Source organism: Rutidosis leptorrhynchoides, chromosome 6, assembly GCF_046630445.1.
Source record: "Rutidosis leptorrhynchoides isolate AG116_Rl617_1_P2 chromosome 6, CSIRO_AGI_Rlap_v1, whole genome shotgun sequence".
Taxonomy (NCBI): domain Eukaryota; kingdom Viridiplantae; phylum Streptophyta; class Magnoliopsida; order Asterales; family Asteraceae; genus Rutidosis; species Rutidosis leptorrhynchoides.
This window is the reverse complement of record NC_092338.1, coordinates 34099118-34124197: the sequence shown is the minus strand read 5'-3', so window position 1 is coordinate 34124197 and position 25080 is coordinate 34099118. Positions and strand designations below refer to the sequence as shown.

The window sequence follows — 25080 nt, the reverse complement described above, 5'->3', positions numbered from 1 at the left end:
TATGGATCCATAGGGCTTGACATCCCCGTCCGAGCTAGAGCACTAGCCTTTTAACGGACGTATGCTATTTGAGAAGCGTACACGTTGGTTTGCGTGTATTATTAAGATGATTATACAAAGGGTATAAATTATATATACGTTAAGTTTAGTTACCAGGGTGCTCAATTTCGTAGAATATTTTGATAAACGTTTCTGGATGAAACAACTGAAATCTTGTAATCCACTTTTATTTACAGATTATGCGAAACACTAAAACTATGAACTCACCAACCTTTGTGTTGACACTTGTTAGCATGTTTATTCTCAGGTTCCCTAGAAGTCTTCCGCTGTTTGTTTACATGTTATACAAGCTATGTGCATGGAGTCTTGCATGCTTTATTCAAGAAAACGTTGCATTCACAAAACCATCATCATGTATCTATTTTGACTGCATTGTCAACGGAAGTATTATTGTAAACTATTATTTACGGTGGTTGTCTATATGTAGAAATCATCAGATGTCGAAAACCTTGGAATTAAATATTCATTTATGGTATGCCTTTTCAAAAGAATGCAATGTTTACAAAACGTATCATATAGAGGTCAAATACCTCGCAATGGAATCAATGAATGACGTGTTCGTCCATATGGATTTGGAGCGATCGTCACAGGTTGGGGGTGTTTTTTTTTTTTTTTTTTCTCGAGGGTGTGGGGTTTTTTAGTAAAATTAGGGAGGGGGCCGATTCGTACGTTGGATAAAGTTTGAGATCTTTAGTGTAAGATTGAGATAGTCCAAATAGTACTATTTATTTGGACTATCTAGATATATAGTATAGTATAATAATAATAATAATAATAATAATAATAATAATAATAATAATAATAATAATAATAATAATAATATCTACATTCATATTCATATTCATATTCATATCTATATTTCTATATTATTGGGTTACAGAGTAAGAAGTATAACACATTTACACGTCATGACTTATTTACTTTTGTAGATTATATATATTTTTTTTTTGGGTAAAGGTTATATTACCCGGTGAAGTTTTATAAATGAATCAAACTTTTAATACAAAAGGAAAATTTAGTGACACCACACTAACTTACAGCCCGGCCTCAGCCTACCCTCATAACCAAAAAACAACATCACCTCAAAAGCAAAGCAAACACAACTAAATTATGGGATCTTCCACTTGTCTTTCATATGCTTAGCTTGAACGGTATTCTTCCATTTAATAGATAGAAGCTTCAACCTCACAGTTGACATAATCACCTCAACCAGCTTCCCATGAGACCTCTTTCTGCCTTTGAAATATCTACAATTCCGCTCTTGCCAAATGAAATAAATAGCCGCTGAGAAAAGCAATTTCGCTACAATACATTTCGCAATTTTCCTTGTAGCAGTAGGCAAGATAACATCCAAGAAATCCTTCCAGCAAGAGCCTGTGATAGCGTAATCGATATGGCTTCTCATTTCATCCCATACCTTAGACGAAAATGGACAGGTGAAAAACAAGTGATTATGGGAATCTGGTTCCATCTTACAGAGAGGGCAAACGACCGGATCTGCAAACGACCGGATCACCGTCACCCATCTCCCATTGACGAAGCTTGTCTTGCGTTTTTAAGTTTTCGCCCATCACTAACCGTAGCATAAATGAATGTCTAGCGATACAATGGGTAAACCACACTACCGGAAACCATGGCACCTTGGTCGACCTATCTCGAATAGAATTCCACACGTTACTAACAGAAAAATCCGTCAAGTTTCCTTCACAATCGCGCCATTTGAGAACATCTGGACGCGGACGCGGAACAAGAGTAGGCATCTGAATATTATTCAAACCTGGGTAGCGAGAGAGCCATTCAGGAGGCCAATGACCATTACACTTCTCAATTAACTCGCGAACAGTGCAACGTTGTTCAAACCCAAATGGATATCACGATTAGATATCTCAATCGGCCCATAATCCGACCAATTATCATGCCAAGCAGACACTGAATTACCATCTCCAATCTGTGAAATGATATATGAGCGTATCGTATCCCGAATGCTTAATAATTTTCTCCATCCAATACTTACATCCGCCACTAGGGGCAACTCCCAAAAGTTTTTACCATTGTATTATATGAGATAATGAACAATGAAATGGTGACATAGAGGATCATACCTAGCTTACTTATTGTATTCTGATTAAGTTTTGTAAGTAAGATTAGTACCCGTTAATTTGGAATTGGTGTTCATTTTGGTATACTTATATTTATTTATGGGTATTTTTTTAAAGCGTTCAGTAGTGTTATTACTCCAGTTCATGTATTAATAATTTAATATTATTATTATTATTATTATTATTATTATTATTATTATTATTATTATTATTATTATTATCATTATCTTTATCTATTAGACAAAAATTATGAATAGTTTCGAGGGTATTTTCGACTTTTCACATTTTTTTCCCCCTTTAAACTAAATTCCATTTCACCACAAACACCCCCACACTTTGTTCAAAAATTAAAATCGACCCCCAAAACAGAGGGGTAAAGTGTCAAGTCAACATTTCATAAAAAATCTTAAATAAACTCCACTCAAATACTCAACGAGTCATATCTTCTCGCTCGCAACGAGTTAAATTTTCCCGACAACATCGTTAAACTCGAAATAATTTTACGAACACAATATCACTAACTATACGCAAAACGGACACTTTTTAAAAAACGCTAAATATTTGGGGTACTTTTCATACACGTTGATTTTTCACTCGCAGGCTCCGTAACTATTTTTCATCTATTAACAACAAACACATATGGGTCTTATTATTATTTTTTAATTATTTAGTGATTTTTTGGATATATCTCAGTAAATCTTCTAGTCTTAAATCATACGAAATGTTAATATAAGATAACGACTTAATTGCGTTAAATTTTTAAAAGTCAACAATTCCATAGCGAAACGCGGAGATGCACATATATTGTTAATATAAAATAACATTTAAATCTTTGACGGGTTATACCTTTTAGTTCGACTCGAGTTGCGCTTCAACGATATGATCGTTAGCCACAAAATAATTTTACAAACTAAACACAATAAAATACATTGAAAACCGAACCCCGGCGCGAAGCGAGGGTTCGAAAACTAGTTATTAACAAAATCGAAACATCTTGGCACCGAAACATAATAAAAATAGGAACTTTTGTTGCGTCATTTGTTAATCCATTTCCAAAACACGGTGCATTGGAAAAGTAAGGTTTCTAACAAAATATAGCCAAACCGAGGTACGTCCTTTTAGCATATGATGAATAACACCGCGATCACATGTGAGAGTTGATCCAGAGTATGAAACAAAACGCGTAAATCATGGGTAGTTTATGGGTGATTGACTGATTGTGGATGGTATAACGTCTCTTTTCGTGTTAAGTAGGACCCCACAAGTTCTTCTAAATGTTTTCGAAGATTGAATCAGTAATGAGCAATGCATGTACACACAAGATCGAAGTTTGCTAGCTAGTTTTATTGGCCTCTTAATTAACAACTTAAATCAATTTTGGCCATATGATTAAAAAAGTTAATAAAGAAAGGAAAAAAAAAGGGATGATTCTCGCACACACTTTTTTGATCCTCACACACCAATCGAGTATTATTAGAAGAGTAAAAGGTTAAAATAGGTGTGTGAGGATAAAAAAAAGTGTGTGTGAGAATCATCCCAAAAAAAAAATGATGTTATGTGCGACAAAATGCACAATTTTATTACTGGGAAGAGCATGTATTAACGTCAAAACTATCACCAAAGTACGTATCTAGTAAACGAAAACAAAACAATGAAATTAATTAAAAAACAAGAAGTAAAACCTTGAAGGAAAAGATCCAGGACTATAGGCCCATAATTGAAGAGTTTATTGGGCCTTTCTTCTTACCCATTTGACATAGTCAGCGAGCCTATCAAATTGACATAATATATTGTCATTTTTCAGATGACCATAGGCCCAAAGCTTACATCTTTTGTAGTGACACATTACTTTATCGAAATAATATAAATATAAATATAAAATAATAATAATCATAGTTTCTAAATATCTTCATGGCTTCTAATTTTAGTCTTTGTTCATCACTCACTTTTGTACCAGTAGATACCTTTGTTCTTTTCATTACTTTCATCAGCCTCAATGAACAAACAATTCATTGATTCTCTCCATAGCGCCACGAAAAACGGAGTGCTATCACTTTGATAATACTCACCAATAATCGGCCTAATCGCTTTAGTAGCTTCCATGGCATGATAATGAGGAATGTACGAAAACAAATGGTGCAACACATGTGTATCAGTAATGTTATGAAACACCTTGTTTAGAACTCCATAATCCCTATCAATAGTCGAAAATGCACCTTTCATCCAATTCCATTCGGAGTCATCATAATGAGGTAATGATGAATGAGTATGATGAAGATATGTAATCGTCACAAGAAACGCATTCATCACCATCATTGCACCACCATAGACACAAAAAACCCAACCGAAACCTTGAATCAATCCCATATTGTACATCAAGTACGAAAATATCAGAAGCCCGATATCAGAAATGAGAATCAAGATTCGCTCATTATCTGAAAAAATCGGGCTTCTAGGATCATAATGGCTTGCAAATTTATCATAAGGTCGTCCAGCTGCATTTATGGACAAATAAATGTACCATCCAAGAGTAAGTTTAACAACAAGACTCAAAATTCGACCAATAGGGTTGTCGAAGTAAAACCACCATTCACCAAGTTGTGATCTTGTTTTCGGGACATAAACTTCATCATGTTCAAGAGACCCCGTGTTCGCATGATGTCTACGATGGCTTATTTTCCACGAAAAATAAGGGGTTAAAAGGAATGAGTGTAGAATTAACCCTATAGTATCCTCTAGCAACATATTGTCACTAAAAGCATGATGACCACATTCATGAGCTATAAGCCAAAGTCCCATGAACACACAACCTTGAACGAACCAGTAAACGGGCCAAGCGATGTAATAAAGTGGTTGAGGAAGTTGTGGGATATAAGTTGTGGCGACGTAGTAGAAGATCGAGGCAGCTGTTAAGTCGGCGATTAGATACGAAAAGGATTTGATTGTGGATCTTTCGAAACAATGTGGTGGTATGGCTTTTTTGATATCTGCTAATGTAAATGGTGGTTTTGATGTTGGGGCTCTTTTGATCATAACTTGATCAGTAGGATTGGAATAACCAGCAGTTGCAGTCCCCATGTTTAAGAAACTAAAGTCACTTGTTTGATTAGAAACAAGGGAAATTAAGGTGAGTAGTTGATCGAGTTTGTGGTTTTGGATGTTCAAGTGTGTTCATATAGATAGAGTTAAGTACGTGTTATGTAGCCGCCTTTGTTTACTGCCTTGAGTATGTATAATAAGACTAAGAGAATAAAGTTCCAAATTTGGGGTGGTTGTAGACTTTTATTTATGTATTTTCCTTGTATTTCTATTTTTAATAGTTTATGTTTATTATATGAAACATAACAAATTTATGACAGAAATATATGGATAGTCTTTCTGGTTTGCTATAAAAAAAAAAAACATACAGATTGTTCAAACTTGATTTTTTAACTGAATAGTCCCGAAGTTTGCATTTTCGTTCTGGATAGACAAGCCATTTGAAGGTCGATAATTTTCTCCATTAACTTGCGACACATGACATGAACATGAGGGTATTTTCGTCTTTTTAGCTCATTTTCTTTTTCTTTCTTATTGAGTAACCTGTAACTCAACCCTTCTTTCTTTTCTTCTTTGTTTTTCTTCTTTGTTTTTCTCATGTCTCCTATATTTCTTTTTGTTTGTGATTACATTAACGGCAATAACACTATAATTCAACATAAATTAAGTAATTGACATAAACACAAACCTATCCAAAACATAAACACAAAATTATATTCAAATAATAAATACACAAACACACCTGCATATCTAGATTTTACCCTAACTAAAATACATTTCATCACAAAATAACACCACCACAAATCTGGAAGTGCACGAACATAAACATAAAAATTATAATTCAAATCCCACCAGACCCTAAACTCCATTATCTTGCAACCATATAAAGGTGAATTTTTTAACCCTATTCAACCACACGGTTTCAACTTTACCAATTTGTGTAACGACCCTCCTTTTTTCGTTAACTATTTCTGTTAATTCTTTAACGAGCATTATTTTGACTTTTGTGTTATACGTGAATTAGCTAACTTCTTTATGTTCCATTTATTTATAAATATTATTTGTAATATTTACGTGCCAACAACTTTTATAACAAGAATTTCTATTCTTCGTGATACATGAAGCTTGACGACCGTTAACCGACTTTTAAGTCCCATTTGAGGAAATAACATTTATGTGTTATTAAAATTTTAAATAAATGTTATTTTTAATATTTATTTAGTTATTATTAGTTAAGAACTTTTATTCTTAGTTTTATACGTTTAAACCTGACCACTGTTCGAGACGTTAACGGTTTAGCATTTTCGGGATCGTTAACTAATGAGGTTTTATATGCTTGTGGTTATAGAGTAAAAACATAAAGTTCCCGGGTACCCCATATTGCAAAACTCGATCAGCGATTGATACATAGGGAGGGGGTGTTGTGTCGTTTGCTAATAGTTGCTAGGTATTTAAGGGTAATTAAACCTAAACCTAATTAGAAAATCACTACAACCCAATTTTTCTTCCCTCTCTTCCCAGTCGACGATTATAGTCTACATCTTCATCATCACCGGCCATTAACATCATCTTATACCTTTGAATAATTACCCGATCACAAATCGGATACATAATCGCGTGCTACTCGATCTCCTCTATTTAATACTACATTCAACTGTTTGATTTGAGTAAAAATCTCAGAATCCTAATCTTTTATTTCTGATAATATATAGTGTAATTAACTCTAGTGCTCGAGTCTTTGTTTGTATGCATGATTTTAATCGTTAATCTGATTGTTTGATGAATTGTTGTTAAATCTCGAATTTGATATGTTTGCTACTGATATTAACATGTTATTTTCTGTTTATGAGAAGTGTATAGTTGTATTGCTCTCGAAAAATTAATAATTTTCTGTTTAGAAATCGCATGTTTCGATTTACTGATCAAAAGTTATGATTAATTGAATTTCGGTATGAAACTAGGGTTTGATTTATGGCATTCGGGAAATATAGGAATTGAAACCATGTCTCAATATGTTTATAAATTTGTTCCTTTCAAAAAGACAATAACTTTTCATTTAGAATTTGCGCGTATTCAATTTATGGATTGTATATTATGAACAAAACGTGTTTTACGAAAAAACTGATTTGACCTTTGCTTGCTCGATTTGTGCTTGTGATAATTTGTATGTTGAGATGGCAAGATCTTATGGAAATTGTTCAATTACATGTATAGTAAGACCCTTCAATTGGCGGTAACATGATTTGAATCGTTATGTGGTAGATGTGCTACTTGTAAACACATGTCTCATTCTTGTTGTCAAATCTGTCAGTTTCAACTTTCACGAATAAACTGTACAAATTGACTAAACCATTTCTCTTTAAAAACTTACAAAATGTATTTTGACTTGTTCTTGAACTTCTCCAATTGAACTTGCATCATTTTGAATTTTTTTTTATTTTTTATAAGTGTTTTTCTCAGACCGCGCAAGCTGAAAATACTATTGAGGAAAATTGCTATATCTTAAGTTCTATAAATGCTTAAATAGTGAGATAGGACTTCTTAGAAAGCTAATGATCTAATACGGATCTGTAAATTACCACGATGACGTGCTTCTTGTGCTATGAGATATGACTGACTCTTTGTGTATGATCATGACATGCTAAGTGATCGTCGATCGGTGAAACATTATATGATATTAAGTAGAAGATAACATTTTGTTATTTTGCCTTGTTATGAAGTTTGACCTTGACTTAGATGTTTGACTTTGTCCTAGTATATAAATGTTTGTGTAGTGGTTAGAAGTGTTGTGCACTAGTTGGGTGAAACCAAGTAGTAACACTACCGAACGCTACCGTTTTACTAGTACAGTCATGTTATTAAATGATACTACTATACTATGAGTGTTGACATTGTTTGGTGATGTTGACCATAGTTGACTTATGAGTTGCCTTTTGGTTTGACCTTTGACTTTTTAGTTGAGTTTTGTTGACTTTTGCGTGTCGCTCTCGAGCATTAGGATTGTGGTACACTATACCTGAACCATTGTGTTAGACATTATTTGACCCACTTAGGTATATTTAGTTGGTCACTGTTGTTTGTCGTGAGTGCTCATGTGACGATCCTTCCAAATCCCTTTGGACGAATACATCATTCATTGATTTTATAGTGAGGTTTTGACCTCTATATGATACGTTTTGTAAACATTGCATTCTTTTGAAAAGGCACACCATAAATGAATATATAAATCCAAGGTTTTCGATGTCTGATGATTTTTACGTATAGACAATCACCGTATATAATAGTTTACAATACTACATCCGTTGACAATGCAGTCAAAATAAGATGCATGGTGATGATTTTGTGAATGCAAAGTTTTCTTGAATAAAGCATCTATGACTCCATGCACATAGCTTGTATAACGTATAAGCAAACAGCGAAAGACTTCTAGAAACCTGAGAATAAACATGTTTAAAAGTGTCAACACAAAGGTTGGTGAGTTCATAGTTTTAATGTTGCTCATAATCTGTATATAAAAGTGGATCACAAGATTTCAGCTGTTCCATCCAGAAACGTTTATTAAAATATTCTACGAAATTGAGCACCCTGGTAACTAAACTTAACGTATATATATTTTATACCCTTTGTATAATCATCTTAATAATACACGCAAACCAACGTGTACGCTTCTCAAATAGCATACGTCCGTTAAAAGGCTAGTGCTCTAGCTCGGACGGGGATATCACACCCTATGGATCCATATACTACTACTCGCGCCCACCAGTTCTTATAACCGACAGTTACTGGTTACCAAAGCTAAGGGATTTTCGGTTCAAACTAGGTGTAGAATTTAGTATGTACTTGTATCCATTGCATTTAAAATAAAGTGCATGTATTCTCAGCCCAAAAATATAGATTGCAAAAGCAATTAAAAAGGGAGCAAATAAAACTCACCTTAGCAGCACATAAGGTCATTTACCAAAAAGTGACCGAAACTCGGAATGCAAAATTAACCGTAGATCTCAACCTATAGAACATATGTTGATCAATACATGTCTAATAAGCTAGGTTGGGTCATAGTGTATCACAATCCTAATGCTCGATATTGACATACAAAAGTTATCAAAAGTCATTTCAAAAAGTCAACCTGACCCAATATGATCTTTTAAAATCTATACTATAGTTTGAATTATCATGGTAATTGAAAATAGTTTAACATTTCACAGGGTTTCCCAATTCTTGAATAATTAGACTATAGTTTTATAAAGCTTTAAAATATGATAAAACAGTCAATTTTGACAATTGTTCAACAAATCGAGACGTGCCTTATATAGAAATTCATTTACTCGATTAGTAATATTTGAAAATCCAAATTATCAATCTTATAAACAAGTTGTTTAAATATCAATTGCAGATTAAAAAGCAATTTCAATTAATGTTAATCATAATTCAATTGTCCATATCTTTTAATTCGTTCATCGAAATTACGCGATCTCTAAATGAAAAGTTATTGATTTTTCGTCAGCTTTCCAAAAACATGCATATCATATACCTTATATCAGTAATATATGTATTAAATTCGTGATCTATTATAAACTATTTAACGACAAAATTAATCGTACTAGCATGCATAATCCTATATACTCGAGCACTAGTCAGGGATACACTATTAATATATAATAGATAAGATATAAATGCTTACGTATCAATATTGTGATTCAATATTGTAGAAAAGTACGTAGACGCAACGGAGATGATAAATACTAGTTTGACTCACGAGCAAAACACTTGAACAATACTCAAAACCTCCTTAGTAATAACCCATAGTTTCTTTAGCTCTATCCCACTTGAAAACCCATTTTGAAAGTGACACGCTCATGACCTCGTCGTAGTATTTTAAGTGATATAATTAGTAATAATAATAATACTACTAATAATAATAAAATAAATAATAATAATAATCTTAATAATAATAATAATAATAATAATAATAATAATAATAATAATATTAATAATATTAATAATATCAATATAAATAATAAATAATAATAATAATATTAAAGAAGGAGTAGTATGTGTAAACAAAACTCGAGCAGAAACTGGACTTTTATAGGCAACTTTTTGGAATCTGATGCCCATGCGATCGCATGGGTTTTTAGTTTATTTTCCATGCGATTGCATGGCCGCCTGATCCAGCTCAAAATGTTTTTGTTTTCTTGTTTGTCGACATATTATTTTATAATATATATAATATATATAATTTAAATAATTAATTATATATTATAGTAAATTCATGTGCATAGTTGACTTGTAATTTTCGTTCCGATGACTCGTACGTTGTCACTCGACTTATGTCCCGGTTCTGGTTTCTCGAACGCATTTTCGTACGCTTAGAAAAATCGCAATTTACGTTTTGTGACTCGTACCTTTGTGAAAATATAGTCTTAAATTATCAATAAACTATATCATTCAAAGTGTATCTTAAACTTTCGAGTGTTTTGATCATTTACTTCTATAAATCATTGTCTCGCTATTTGTTAATATATATATATATAATAACAAATCGTTTTATGACCAAGTTAATATATATTTTCAACATTCATAAACACGTTTTAAATATACGTCGCAAGTTATTCATATAATTAATATTCCAACTTATCATATATATTCAAATAAATATTTAAACCAATAAGTTTAATGTACGGTATCAAACAATTAATACATTGTTACGTTTTCAAGTTATAGTATATATATATGTATCTATATACATATAATTGTTCGCGAATCGTCAAGAATAACCGAAAGGTATTTGAATATATGAAAGTAGTTCAAAAATTTTGAGATTCAGTTTTACAGACTTTGCTTATCGTGTCGGAAATGTTAATCATACAAAGATTAAGTTTAAATTTGGTCAGAAATTTCCGGGTCATCACAGTACCTACACGTTAAAGAAATTTCGTCCCGAAATTTGAGTGAGGTCATCATGACTAACAATAAAAATGTTTTCATGACGTATATGTGTTGATAAATAGAGTTTTATCACCGTTGAATAATATGGATAAAACAATCCGATTATTCGAAGCGTATGAGAGAAGTTATCGTAAAAGAGTGAAATGAACAATAGAGATTTGTCTTAACTCTTGACATATTAACGATTGATTTCCGTAATTTAAGGAATAGAAAATCTTCATAATCTAAATAAGATTTGATTCTTCGGAAATTAAGGAGATTAAGATCTTCTTTAATTAAATGCGTAATCTGCCTCGATTGCTATGTCTGATATTTTATTATAAATTGACCTCTTTCGTTTCATTTATTTTCACCACTCCTATAAGCTTCTTCCTTATTTCATACTTCCTAATAGATTTTGAAAATGCTTAAGCCAGTTCTGATTCTTGATATTTTCTTGGCTATCGTATCCTTCATTCTTCTTTTTTCATCTGCCACCAGAGGAGGTTATTTTCTTCTACTATTACCTTGGGGTTATAGTGTTTTTCATTCTCCCGTGTCTTTATATTGCTATACGCATTGATATACACAGTTTGTAATTTCGGGGTTTTTATCGGGCTTTTTATTCTTCATTATATTTTGGAGCTTCATGCTTTTATTTTTCCTTCCCGACTTCAAGTCAAGCGAATAATGGTCCAGAATTCGTAGGTATGGAGTTTTAGATGAACATAGTTAATGTTCTAAGAAGGTAATCGTAATGGCACGATCTTGATTTGTCAAATTACTAGAATATCTGGAAAGATAGAACTATCATGAAGATATGTTCTTAATATGTTTGGAGATTGGGTAGAATGTAAGAGTCGTGTAACATGGCACATGATGACGGTATGATCTGTGAACCTTTATCACGTTCCATTAGAAACTCAGCATGACTTACTGTAATATAATCACGTTGATCAAGTGTCATTATATTATACTAACTCATGCTTCAATTCCCAACATTATTTCAAACATCAATTTTTTTGAAATTTTCAGATTTTTGAAACTAAAATAGTTTCTTGCATGATGTAATACAGATAGCGCAAAGAGATAAATGATTTCAGATAAGAATAGTTGTGAAAATATCTTCAGGAATATCGAAGATATTTATAATGAAAGATACGACGATATCTTAGAATTTCTATTATTGAAGGATGATGAAGAAGACTTGTTCATAAAGGTTTAGAGTCAGGAGCAAGGTATTCGTTAATGACTTCAGCAGACACTGAATCATTTGGATTCTTTGAAGGTAGGTTTAGTCTTTGTGATTTGTCCACAGCCTCCTTCATGGTTTGCTCAATTCGTTTTCAGTACCAAATTTTCTCTTTTTCTGTGCTTTTCCAACACACTACTCTTTATCATCAAACTTTTGACTGTTAAAGTAGTTTACAGTTTTTGCTGCTTCATCAGTATTTTTCAAGATTTCGAGAACTAGTTCGTAGTTTAGGGTGTTTTTCAGAAACTTCACATTCGAAGTCTGTAAGTCTTGAAGGTAAACGTTATATGTATATATATAACTGTTGGCGAAAAATTGCTATGAAATTCAAAATACTGATTTGCTAATTCCCAGTAGTTGGTATGACAATTGTTGTTACAAGTTGTATATGGGTACTTGATAGAGTTTCAATGAATAATTATCGTGATTTTTCGGAGAGGCTTAATGATCAATGTAGTTGTTGATAAGTTTGTAGCAACCCGAACAAAGTCGTCATTGACGGCGCTGTCTACTTAGGTCCCGTTACGTGGTCATAAGTCTTTAAAACAACGTTTGACCAAAAGTATGTCGCATTCATTTCAAAAGTAAAGATGTTTCAAGGTTTACAAGGTAGTTCGACAACTAGTTACATTACAAAGTTTAAAGTACAATTTAAACATATGCGACACAATATTAAAGTAGCCAAAAGACGCTCCACGTATGCATGTATACTCGACATCCAAGCAAGTATCAAGGTAATGAGCGGAAACATGTATCACAAAACGTTCAAAGACCTGAGAAAAACATAGAAATCTGTCAACGAAAACGTTGGTGAAATCATAGGTTTAAGTAAGTAAGTACAAGTGAACCACAAGATTTGCAACAATGATGTAATAGTAATACATTCCAAAAGTTTGTTTCACGAGCACCCAATTATCAATGCTTAACATTCCTTCCATAGAACCCCATCACAATAGTGTTAGAACATACACTGTTTCTCGAAAATATATTTCATTCATAAACGGTAGCGAACCATTTGAATGAGGGTTTGTCAAACCCATATGGCCATATAACATAAGTTCTCGCTTACACCCGGCAAGTGTAACTAATGATAATCGAATTGAGGATTTTTGTTCAAACTCATATGTAGAATGTTTGTTTTCCTGTACTTGTGTTCACTTAGTAAAAAGAAACGTTTATGTTTTCTCATCCCAAATGTAAGTGCAAAAGAGTAAAAGTGGGACTATGATCTCACCTTGTGTGCACGAGTAATAAGTACTTCAACAAGTAATGTGTGCAAAGAACAATGCTAGTCTTGACCTAAACAAATAGGTTTATATCAATATCGGTAAACACGATAGGTCAAAGTGTTCAATTAGTCCTATGGCTCGTTAAGACTCGATCATAATAGCATGTGAATCAAATTGTCATGTTTCATGCAAGGTACAAGTATAAAATCATGTTAGAACGATTGCACAAACATTTGGTTAAGTTTGATTAAAAGTCAACTTAGGTCGGGTCAAAGTCAATGAAAAAGTCAACACGTTCGGGTCGGGTCCCGAACTATTTTTCTGAGGTTTTTAATCATATATGAGCATGTTAGAACAAGTTACATGTGAATCGGAGGTCCATAGCATAGCAAACATTTCCCGTAAAATGACTAACGAAGACAGAAGCCTGTCAGTGTATCTGGACGGCGTCCAGATTGTCTGGACGGCGTCCAGCTTTGAAGGCTGGGACGGCGTCCAAATATCTGGACGGCGTCCAGCTTTGAAATCTGGGATGACGTCCAAGGATCTGGACGGCGTCCAGATTGGTATTCAAGTCTGATGCAGAAAACTTCTAAGTGCACGAACTAAAAACCAAACTAACACATTTTATGATCCGCAAACAACCAAAACATGTATCTTATATCATCGGAAATGTATTTTGACGAGGAAAACATCTAAACACATTTCATCAATCACATTTACCTTTACAACAACAAAAATCACATTGAATGCTCAATCATTTAATGCATTCAAGTTCATAAATGCAAATCAATGATTCGGCAACCAATTTACATGAATGATATGCTGTCTCGAAGGTAATCAAGCATACAATACAACCTAATACTTACTAATAACATTTCATGTCATTCCAAGCATCAAAAGTCCATTTCACGTTCATCAAACCCTAACCCAATTTCACCAAAATCACTAATCAAGTTCATGAAGTTTTCTAAAGCAACCTACACATCAAATTGAAGCTAGTGATACTAGGAACACATTTAATACTTACACTTTATCATAACAACAACATTAAATCATCCAAAACTCAAAATCAAACACACACTATTCATGTTCATGCTAGTTACACTAAAACAACGAGATCGAGCATATAACTCATATATTCATGTTAGACTTGAGCCATAGACACTAACTAACAACTTTATAAGTTAAAAACATCAAGAACACAAAATCTAGTGATTTTAGAAAGTTACCCAAATGTAATGAAATTGGTATGGAATCGAAGAGGAAGTTGCAAGGATTACAAAAATGTAATTTGTTTTGCAAAACACCCGCTAGCTCGGATTTGGATGATGATTCTTGTTGGTGTTCTTTGAGAGAAAAAGGAAGTAGTAAAAGATGAGGATGAAAATGAATGGATGAAAGGGGTTTGACCCTTTGACCTAGTCAAGGGTTTGATCCATTGTCAAGTTTAGTCCCTCAACTTTCGTTCGGGTGCGTGAATTACCTAAACGAGATAATTTAAAATGCGTATCAACGGGAGATGTTTTAAACATATAACGGACTTTAAAATGAACAAACGGAAAGTAAACGAAAAAAGACGGGATGTTACATTGCCTACTCCTTAAAAGAAATTTCGTCCCGAAATTTAAGTAGGCGTAGCAGTCGTTGTTTCTTCCTCTGGACCTTGCATTTCCGAGTTTGCGAATAGATGAGGATATTTCCTTTGCATTTGATCTTGTCTTTCCCAAGTAAACTCGGGTCCCCTTTTGGCGTTCCAACGGACTTTGACAATTGGAATTCGGCTTTGTTTTAATGTTTTGACGGAGGTGTCCACAATTTCAACCGGTTCCTCCACGAAATGAAGTTTGTCATCAATGGTAAGCTCCTCGAGAGGAATGACGATATCGGGTTCGGCAAGGCACTTTTTCAAGTTGGATACATGGAAAGTAGGATGAACGGAGCTCAATTGAGGCGGAAGATCTAAACGATAAGCAACGGTTCCTACACGCTCCAAGATTTCGAAAGGACCGATATACCGCGGATTTAGCTTCCCGCATTTCCCGAAACGGATTACACCTTTCTAAGGTGCAACTTTTAACATTACGCGATCACCGACTTGAAATTCAAGATCGTTGCGTCGTTTGTCGGTATAGCTCTTTTGACGACTTCGGGCCGTCCTAAGCCTATCTCTGATTTGAATGATTTTCTCGGTTGTTTCATGAATGAGTTCGGGTCCGGTGATTTGTGTGTCGCCTACTTCAGCCCAACAAAGAGGTGAACGACATTTTCGACCATATAAAGCTTCGAATGGTGCGGCGTTAATACTCGCATGATAACTATTGTTGTAGGAGAATTCGGCGAGAGGCAAGTTCTTATCCCAAGCTTTTCCAAAGTCGATAACACAAGCTCGTAGCATGTCTTCTAAGGTTTGAATTGTGCGTTCGCTTTGTCCGTCGGTTTGTGGATGATATGCGGTGCTCATGTCTAAATGCATTCCTAACGCTTCTTGTAAAGTACGCCAAAATCTAGAAACAAATCTGCCATCTCGGTCGGAGATAATCGATAAGGGTACACCGTCGGGCTACGATTTCTTTAATGTAAAGTTGTGCTAGTTTCTCCATGTTGTCGGTTTCCTTCATGGCTAGGAAGTGCGTGGATTTGGTGAGACGGTCAACAATAACCCAAATAGTATCATAACCGCCAACCGTCTTTGGTAGTTTGGTGATAAAATCCATCGTTATCCTTTCCCACTTCCATTGCGAGATTTCAGGTTGTTGGAGTATTTCGGACGGTCTTTGATGTTCGGCTTTGACTTTAGAACATGTCAAACACTTGGCAACATAAGTAGCTACGTCTCTTTTGATGTTCGGCCACCAATATTGTTGTTTAAGGTCATGGTACATCTTATTGGCACCGGGGTGAATTGAGTATCGTGACTTATGTGCTTCATCTAAAATAAGACTTCGTAGGTCCCCATAACTAGGCACCCAAATCCTCCCGGCAAAATATCGGAGTCCGGTTTCTTTAACTTCGAATCGAGAGCTGAGGACGTTCAAGTGTTCAAAAGAGATGTTTTCATCCTTGAGAGCCTCGTCTTGGGCTACTCGAATTTGGTTATTAAGGTTGGTGTGGATGGTGATGTTTAAAGCTCGGACACGAAGAGGCACCGCTCTTTCTTTTTGACTTAAGGCATCGGCTACTACATTTGCCTTTCCGGGATGGTAACGAAGCTCACAATCATAATCGTTTAAAGTTTCAATCCACCGTCGTTGTCTCATGTTTAGTTGTTTTTGATCGAAGATGTGTTGAAGGCTTTTGTGATCGGTGAAGATGGTACTTTTGGTTCCATAAAGATAGTGTCTCCACATTTTAAGTGCGAAGACAACGGCTCCGAGTTCGAGATCATGTGTCGTATAGTTTCGTTCATGAATTTTGAGTTGTCGAGAAGCGTAAGCAATGACTTTCGTTCGTTGCATCAACACACACCCAAAACCATGTTTCGAGGTGTCGCAATACACAACAAAATCATCGTTGCCTTCGGGAAGTGACAAGATAGGAGCGGTGGTTAGCTTCGTTTTCAAGATTTGAAATGCGGATTCTTGTTCGGTTGCCCAAATGAATTTCTTTCCCTTGTGAGTTAACGCGGTTAGAGGACGAGCAACTAAAGAGAAATCCTTGATGAATCTACGATAGTATCCGGCGAGACCCAAAAATTGACGAATGTGAGTAGGAGTAGTAGGAGTCTCCCATTTACTAATGGCTTCGATTTTTGATGGATCGACTTTAATACCTTGATCACTTACAACATGACCAAGAAACTGAACTTCCTTCAACCAAAATTCACACTTGGAGAATTTGGCATAGAGTCTTTCTTGTCTTAAAAGTTCAAGCACAAGTCGGAGATGTTCCTCGTGTTCTTCTTCGTTTTTAGAATAGACCAAAATATCATCGATGAACACGATAACGAATTTGTCAAGGTACGGTTTGCACACTCGGTTTATAAGATCCATGAACACTGCCGGTGCATTAGTGAGACCAAATGGCATGGCAAGGAATTCATAACTACCATAACGAGTACGGAAAGCGGTTTTGGAGACGTCTTCCTCCTTAACCCTTAGTTGATGATAACCCGAACGGAGATCGATTTTCGAATATACACAAGACCCTTGTAATTGATCAAAGAGGTCATCGATGCGAGGAAGAGGATATCGGTTCTTAACCGTCAATTTATTTAGTTCACGATAATTAATGCACATTCGTAGGGATCCATCTTTCTTCTTAACGAATAAAATCGGAGCGCCCCACGGTGAATGGCTAGGTTGGATAAAACCACGATCGAGTAGTTCTTGGATTTGACTTTTCAATTCTTGCATTTCGGATGGAGCGAGTCTATATGGTGCATGTGCTATGGGTACGGCTCCCGGAATAAGATCGATTTGGAATTCTACCGGTCGATGAGGTGGAAGACCCGGCAATTCGTCGGGAAATACATCGAAAAAGTCACTAACAATTGGCACCTCATCGATATGCTTCTCATCGAACTCGACTTTCCTAACGCGGGCAAGGATCGCAAAACAACCCTTATGGAGTAGTTTTCTAACTTTAAGGCACGAAACGAGGTTGAGTCCGGTGCAACTCTTATCGCCATAAACAATCAAAGGTTCACCATTCTCGATAGGAATTCGGATTGCATTAAGATCACAAAGGATGTGAGATTTCGTCTTGGCTAACCAATTCATACCGATTATTACATTGAAGCTTCCTAGTTCCATGGGTATCAAGTCAATTTCAAACTCATTACCCAAAATGTTTAATGTGCACCCCCGGTAATATGTGTCGGCACTCAATAGTTTCCTGTTGGCCACTTCAATGGTATAAGTGGTATCTAATGGAAACGGTGGAGTGCTAAAAGAATGAGTCAAAGTCTTGGATACAAAGCATTTATCGGCACCCGAATTGAATAAACAAGTAACATAAGTGTTGTTGAGAAGAAACGTACTCGTGACTAATTCATTTTCATAACGGGCTTCCTCGGTGTTGATGTTGAAAGCTCGGCCGCGCGTATTGGGGTTATCTTTCCTCTTCGGGCATGCATTTCTATAATGGCCCGTTTGGCCACATTCATAACAAGTGCCCGTTTTTGGTGCATTGGGCCCCTTTCGAGCGATGGGGGCAACACTTTTACACTCATTGGCCTTATGACCAACTCCTTAGCACCGGTGGCAAATTAACTTGCCACATTCACCAAAGTGATGTTTGTTGTATTTGTTGCAAAGAGGTAGGTTCCCGGCATAACCCTTCTTGCCGTCGGAGGTGTAAGGCTTCTTAGCAAAGTTGTTGTTTCTTGTTTGGGGGGCTTCCCATTTTCTTTTGTTGTTACCCGACTTATCCTCGGCTTTAGGTGCCGGCACTACAATTTCGTCCACCATTTCTATCAATTTACGGGCCATGTTCAAAGCTTCTTGATGATTAGTGGGTTTGGATGACATTACTCCGTGTTTGATGCTCTTTGGAAGACCATCCATGTAAAGTTCAACCCTTAAAGCTTCGGGGTTCACAAGATTTGGGCACATCAAGGCTAGTTCAGAAAATCGTTGATTATAAGCCTTGAGATCATTTCCGACTGCCTTTAAAGTCCTTAGCTCTTGTTCGAGCCTTCGGGTTTCTTGACGAGGGAAATATTCGACAATCATCTTTTCCCTCAAGTCGGCCCAAGAGAGGGCGTGAGCTTCATCGGTACCCACCGATTGTACATAGGTGTTCCACCACGTGAGGGCGATACCGGCAAAGGTGTGGGTGGAATATTTGACTTTATCTTGGTCTCGACAACCGCTTATGCTAAGAACGGCTTCCGTTTGTTCGAACCATCGAGTGAGTACAACCGGTCCCCCGGTTCCATCAAAAGTGTGAGGTTTGCACCCCATGAAGGCTTTATAGGAGCATCCCTCGCTTGAGTTACCAGCCCCTTGATTGTTGTTGTTGTTGGAGGAGTGACCGGCCATGGCTGCATCCACGACGGTGGCTATCATCCGTTGTAGAGCTTGTTCGAGAGTTTCATGGCGTGGCACACGACGAGGAGGCATTGTTCCTTCAAAACACAAGAATACCGTTGATTAGTATTTTTAATAATACTAATCATGATATGGAATAAAGATAGAGAAAAATTTTCTTGACTCGCCTTAAATTCTTTGTGTCATAATGTCGGAACGTTCATATGAGTCACCGTAATATAATCCCGGAAATTATATTACCCTAATTCATATGTGCATTCGACATTACTTCACTAAGTCAAGGTGGCGCGTCAATCAAATTAAACAACGTGAGATTAAGATGAAATAAAAGTAGATATGAGTAGAAATGTTCGAGTATGGATGCACAAGTAGTCAAGTAATTCCTACTTCAAGTCTATATGCCGGTTGTAGTCTAGACTCACTAATGTACCCTATGACTCGGGGTTGACACCAATGAACTCTAAATCCCTACAACCAACGCTCTGATACCATCTGTAGCGACCCGAACAAAGTCGTCATTGATGGCACCGTCTACTTAGGTCCCGTTACGTGGTCATAAGCCTTTAAAACAACGTTTGACCAAAAGTATGTCGCATTCATTTCAAAAGTAAAGATGTTTCAAGGTTTACAAGGTAGTTCGACAACTAGTTATATTACAAAGTTTAAAGTACAATTTAAACATATGCGACACAATTTAAAAGTAGCCAAAAGACGCTCCACGTATGCATGTATACTCGACATCCAAGCAAGTATCAAGGTAATGAGCGGAAGCATGTATCACAAAACGTTCAAAGACCTGAGAAAAATATAGAAATCTGTCAACGAAAATGTTGGTGAAATCATAGGTTTAAGTAAGTAAGTACAAGTGAACCACAAGATTTGCAACAATGATGTAATAGTAATACATTCCAAAAGTTTGTTTCACGAGCACCCAATTATCAATGCTTAACATTCCTTCCATAGAACCCCATCACAATAGTGTTAGAACATACACTGTTTCTCGAAAATATATTTCATTCGTAAACGGTAGCGAACCGTTTGAATGAGGGTTTGTCAAACCCATATGGCCATATAACATAAGTTCTCGCTTACACCCGGCAAGTGTAACTAATGATAATCGAATTGAGGATTTTTGTTCAAACTTGTATGTAGAATGTTTGTTTTCCTGTACTTGTGTTCACTTAGTAAAAAGAAACGTTCATGTTTTCTCATCCCAAATGTAAGTGCAAAAGAGTAAAAGTGGGACTATGATCTCACCTTGTGTGCACGAGTAATAAGTACTTCAACAAGTAATGTGTGCAAAGAACAATGCTAGTCTTGACCTAAACAAATAGGTTTATATCAATATCGGTAAACACGATAGGTCAAAGTGTTCAATTAGTCCTATGGCTCGTTAAGACTCGATCATAATAGCATGTGAATCAAATTGTCATGTTTCATGCAAGGTACAAGTATAAAATCATGTTAGAACGATTGCACAAACATTTGGTTAAGTTTGATTAAAAGTCAACTTAGGTCGGGTCAAAATCAACGAAAAAGTCAACACGTTCGGGTCGGGTCCCGAAATATTTTTCTGAGGTTTTTAATCATATATGAGCATGTTAGAACAAGTTACATGTGAATCGGAGGTCCATAGCATAGCAAACATTTTCCGTAAAATGACCAACGAAGACAGAAGCCTGCCAGTGTATCTGGACGGCGTCCAGATTGTCTGGACGGTGTCCAGCTTTGAAGGCTGGGACGGCGTCCAAATATCTGGATGGCGTCCAACTTTGAAATTTGGGACGGCGTCCAAGGATCTGGACGGCGTCCAGATTGGTATTCAAGTCTGATGCAGAAAACTTCTAAGTGCACGAACCAAAAACCAAACTAACACATTTTATGATCCGCAAACAACCAAAACATGTATCTTATATCATCAGAAAGGTATTTTGACGAGGAAAACATCTAAACACATTTCATCAATCACATTTACCTTTACAACAACCAAAATCACATTGAATGCTCAATCATTTAATGCATTCAAGTTCATAAATGCAAATCAATGATTCGGCAACCAATCTACATGAATGATATGCCGTCTCGAAGGTAATCAAGCATACAATACAACCTAATACTTACTAATAACATTTCATGTCATTCCAAGCATCAAAAGTCCATTTCACGTTCATCAAACCCTAACCCAATTTCACCAAAATCACTAATCAAGTTCATGAAGTTTTCTAAAGCAACCTACACATCAAATTGAAGCTAGTGATACTAGGAACACATTTAATACTTGCACTTTATCATAACAACAACATTAAATCATCCAAAACTCAAAATCAAACACACACTATTCATGTTCATGCTAGTTACACTAAAACAACGAGATCGAGCATATAACTCATATATTCATGTTAGACTTGAGCCATATCCACTAACTAACAACTTTATAAGTTAAAAACATCAAGAACACAAAATCTAGTGATTTTAGAAAGTTACCCAAATGTAATGAAATTGGTATGGAATCGAAGAGGAAGTTGCAAGGATTCCAAAAATGTAATTTGTTTTGTAAAACACCCGCTAGCTCGGATTTGGATGATGATTCTTGTTGGTGTTCTTTGAGAGAAAAAGGAAGTAGTAAAAGATGAGGATGAAAATGAATAGATGAAAGGGGTTTGACCCTTTGACCTAGTCAAGGGTTTGATCCCTTGTCAAGTTTAGTCCCTCAACTTTTGTTCGGGTGCGTGAATTACCTAAACGAGATAATTTAAAACGCGTATCAACGGGAGATGTTTTAAACATATAACGGACTTTAAAATGAACAAACGGAAAGTAAACGGAAAAAGGCGGGATGTTACAAAGTTTACTGCTAATGTGGTGGAATATGAAAGGTTCCCTGGTAACAATGATGAAGGGGTAATCGTTATAATAAGGCTTATTCGAATGAATAATTGAAGGTGATTTGCTGGAGTGGTGACAAAACTGTTTATTTTGAAAAGGGATTGAAAAGTTATTTTAGCTAATAAATGCCAAAGGGTCTGACACGGATACGTGTTAAACTATGACTTTGATTTCGAGGGTTTTTCAGGTACAAGACTGCGGTAACATGTGGTTAGATCATCATCTCGATGATTCATTATTTGAAGTGTCTTCAGGAATTTCGAGGAATTTGAACATAGATTGTAATCGTTATTATTCATATGATGTTCTAGGAATTTGAATGATACAAATACTTTTCTGGGTTCTATGATGTTCTAGCACAGTTTTGAAGTCAAAGTATAGCTTCGAAAGATGTAGGAATCTAAGAATGATGTCTTTTGTTAAATCTTGACTTTGGATTTTGATTTATCAAAATCAAAATATGTAATCAAATTTGGATGAGGATGGTTTTTTTGATTTTTATAAAAGAATATATATTGTTGTGAAAGTAGTGAGTATAGTTGATGATTTGTTGAATCAGAATCGAAGAATGTAACATATTAATAGTGAATTTATATATCTCTCGGGTATTAACTACCCATTAAAATATTCTCACCATTAACAGTTTGTACAAAAGAGTTTTCTTAATTACATTCTTTATGAAAATACACCTACATATATATTTTCTTTAGATGTAATCATGATTTAAATGAGTTAACATAATATTAATCTCATCTGGTTTTCGACTAGGACTAGAATATGCAATCTCTAAAACTTTTAGAAACTACATATTCTCTGCAGAATATTTCTTCGATGAAGTTATGAATCAATACTTCATCGTTTGTTGTTGTTGGTATTCCTTGGTATCTATGGTGCATATGACGTTGATGTTCGAGGTACAGATTGTGATGTTGAGGTGTGGGATGCGGATGTTGTTGTTGGTGGTGGTGATGGTACTGTTGGTGTTGCTGATGGTGGTACTGTTGCTGTCGGTGCTGCTGCTGGTGCTTGTAACCTTTGCACCACATTATCCAAAGCCACTACCCGAGCGCGAAGCTCGTTGACTTCTTCTATTACACCGGGGTGATTGTCGGTTCGGACGAGTGGATGAATAAGATCTAGAATTTGAGATAATATATAATCGTGACGAGACACTCTGGAAATGAGAGAGAAAATGGTGTCTCGAATAGGTTCGTCGGTAAGTGCTTCAGGTTCTTCGCCAAGAGGGCAATGTGGTGGATGGAAGGGATCACCTTCTTCTTGTATCCAATGACTAAGCAGGCTACGAGACCATCCCCAATTCATCCAAAATAGGTGATGGCTAATTGGTTGATCCATTCCAGTTACACTGTCTTCGAAATTCAGGTGAATATCCATATCGAAATAGCTGTCGGAGTTTAAGGAATTTGAACTTGATACGTGATCCATCTTGTATAATTAGAGGGATGATTTTTGATATGAAATAGATATAGAATTTAGATTGGTACTCTTCAACACATAATTTACATATGTATATATAATACCAAAATCCCGCAAATTACGGAGAAATTTTTGGAAGATGTCAGGAAAAGTTTACAGTAACAGATATGCTAAGATATGAATTTTTGTCTATACACTATTTATGCAATAAATGCAGGAAAACGTGTCTAGACTTAAGAATGATAAGCATATTATTTCCGACAAGAAATGATAAGTAAAACTTTTAACATGCAGACACGGTCGAAGTCCAGACTTACTAATGCATCTTAACAACTATCAGTTAGACACACTCATGCAAGACCTGCTAGGACCAAACCCTCTGATACCAAATGTGACGATCCTTCCAAATCCCTTTGGACGAATACATCATTCATTGATTTCATAGTGAGGTTTTGACCTCTATATGATACGTTTTGTAAACATTGCATTCTTTTGAAAAGGCACACCATAAATGAATATATAAATCCAAGGTTTTCGATGTCTGATGATTTCTACGTATAGACAATCACCGTATATAATAGTTTACAATACTACATCCGTTGACAATGCAGTCAAAATAAGATACATGGTGATGATTTTGTGAATGCAAAGTTTTCTTGAATAAAGCATCTATGACTCCATGCACATAGCTTGTATAAGGTATAAGCAAACAGCGAAAGACTTCTAGAAACCTGAGAATAAACATGTTTAAAATTGTCAACACAAAGGTTGGTGAGTTCATAGGTTTAATGTTGCGCATAAACTGTATATAAAAGTGGATCACAAGATTTCAGTTGTTCCATCCAGAAACATTTATCAAAATATTCTACGAAATTGAGCACCCTGGTAACTAAACTTAACGTATATATATTTTATACCCTTTGTATAATCATCTTAATAATACACGCAAACCAACGTGTACGCTTCTCAAATAGCATACGTCCGTTAAAAGGCTAGTGCTCTAGCTCGGACGGGGATATCAAGCCCTATGGATCCATATACTACTACTCGCGCCCACCAGTTCTTATAACTGGCAGTTACTAGTTACCAAAGCTAAGGGATTTTGGGTTCAAACTCGGTGTAGAATTTAGTATGTACTTGTATCCATTGCGTTT

General features: G+C 35.6%; 1 protein-coding gene across 1 annotated transcript; it reads right to left on the bottom strand.

Annotated features, from left to right (window-relative positions):
• Positions 1-3758: 3758 nt before the first annotated feature.
• LOC139851980 (delta(12)-fatty-acid desaturase FAD2-like) lies at positions 3759-5301 on the bottom strand. The gene has a single exon (XM_071841184.1). The coding sequence runs from the start codon at positions 5235-5237 to the stop codon at positions 4098-4100; it is 1140 nt and encodes a 379-aa protein (XP_071697285.1). The 5' UTR covers positions 5238-5301; the 3' UTR covers positions 3759-4097.
• Between the last annotated feature and the right edge of the window lie 19779 nt (positions 5302-25080).

Coding starts and splice junctions, on each gene's coding strand:
- LOC139851980 (XM_071841184.1), bottom strand. CDS start 5,237: ATGGGGACTGCAACTGCTGGTTATTCCAATCCTACTGATCAAGTTATG.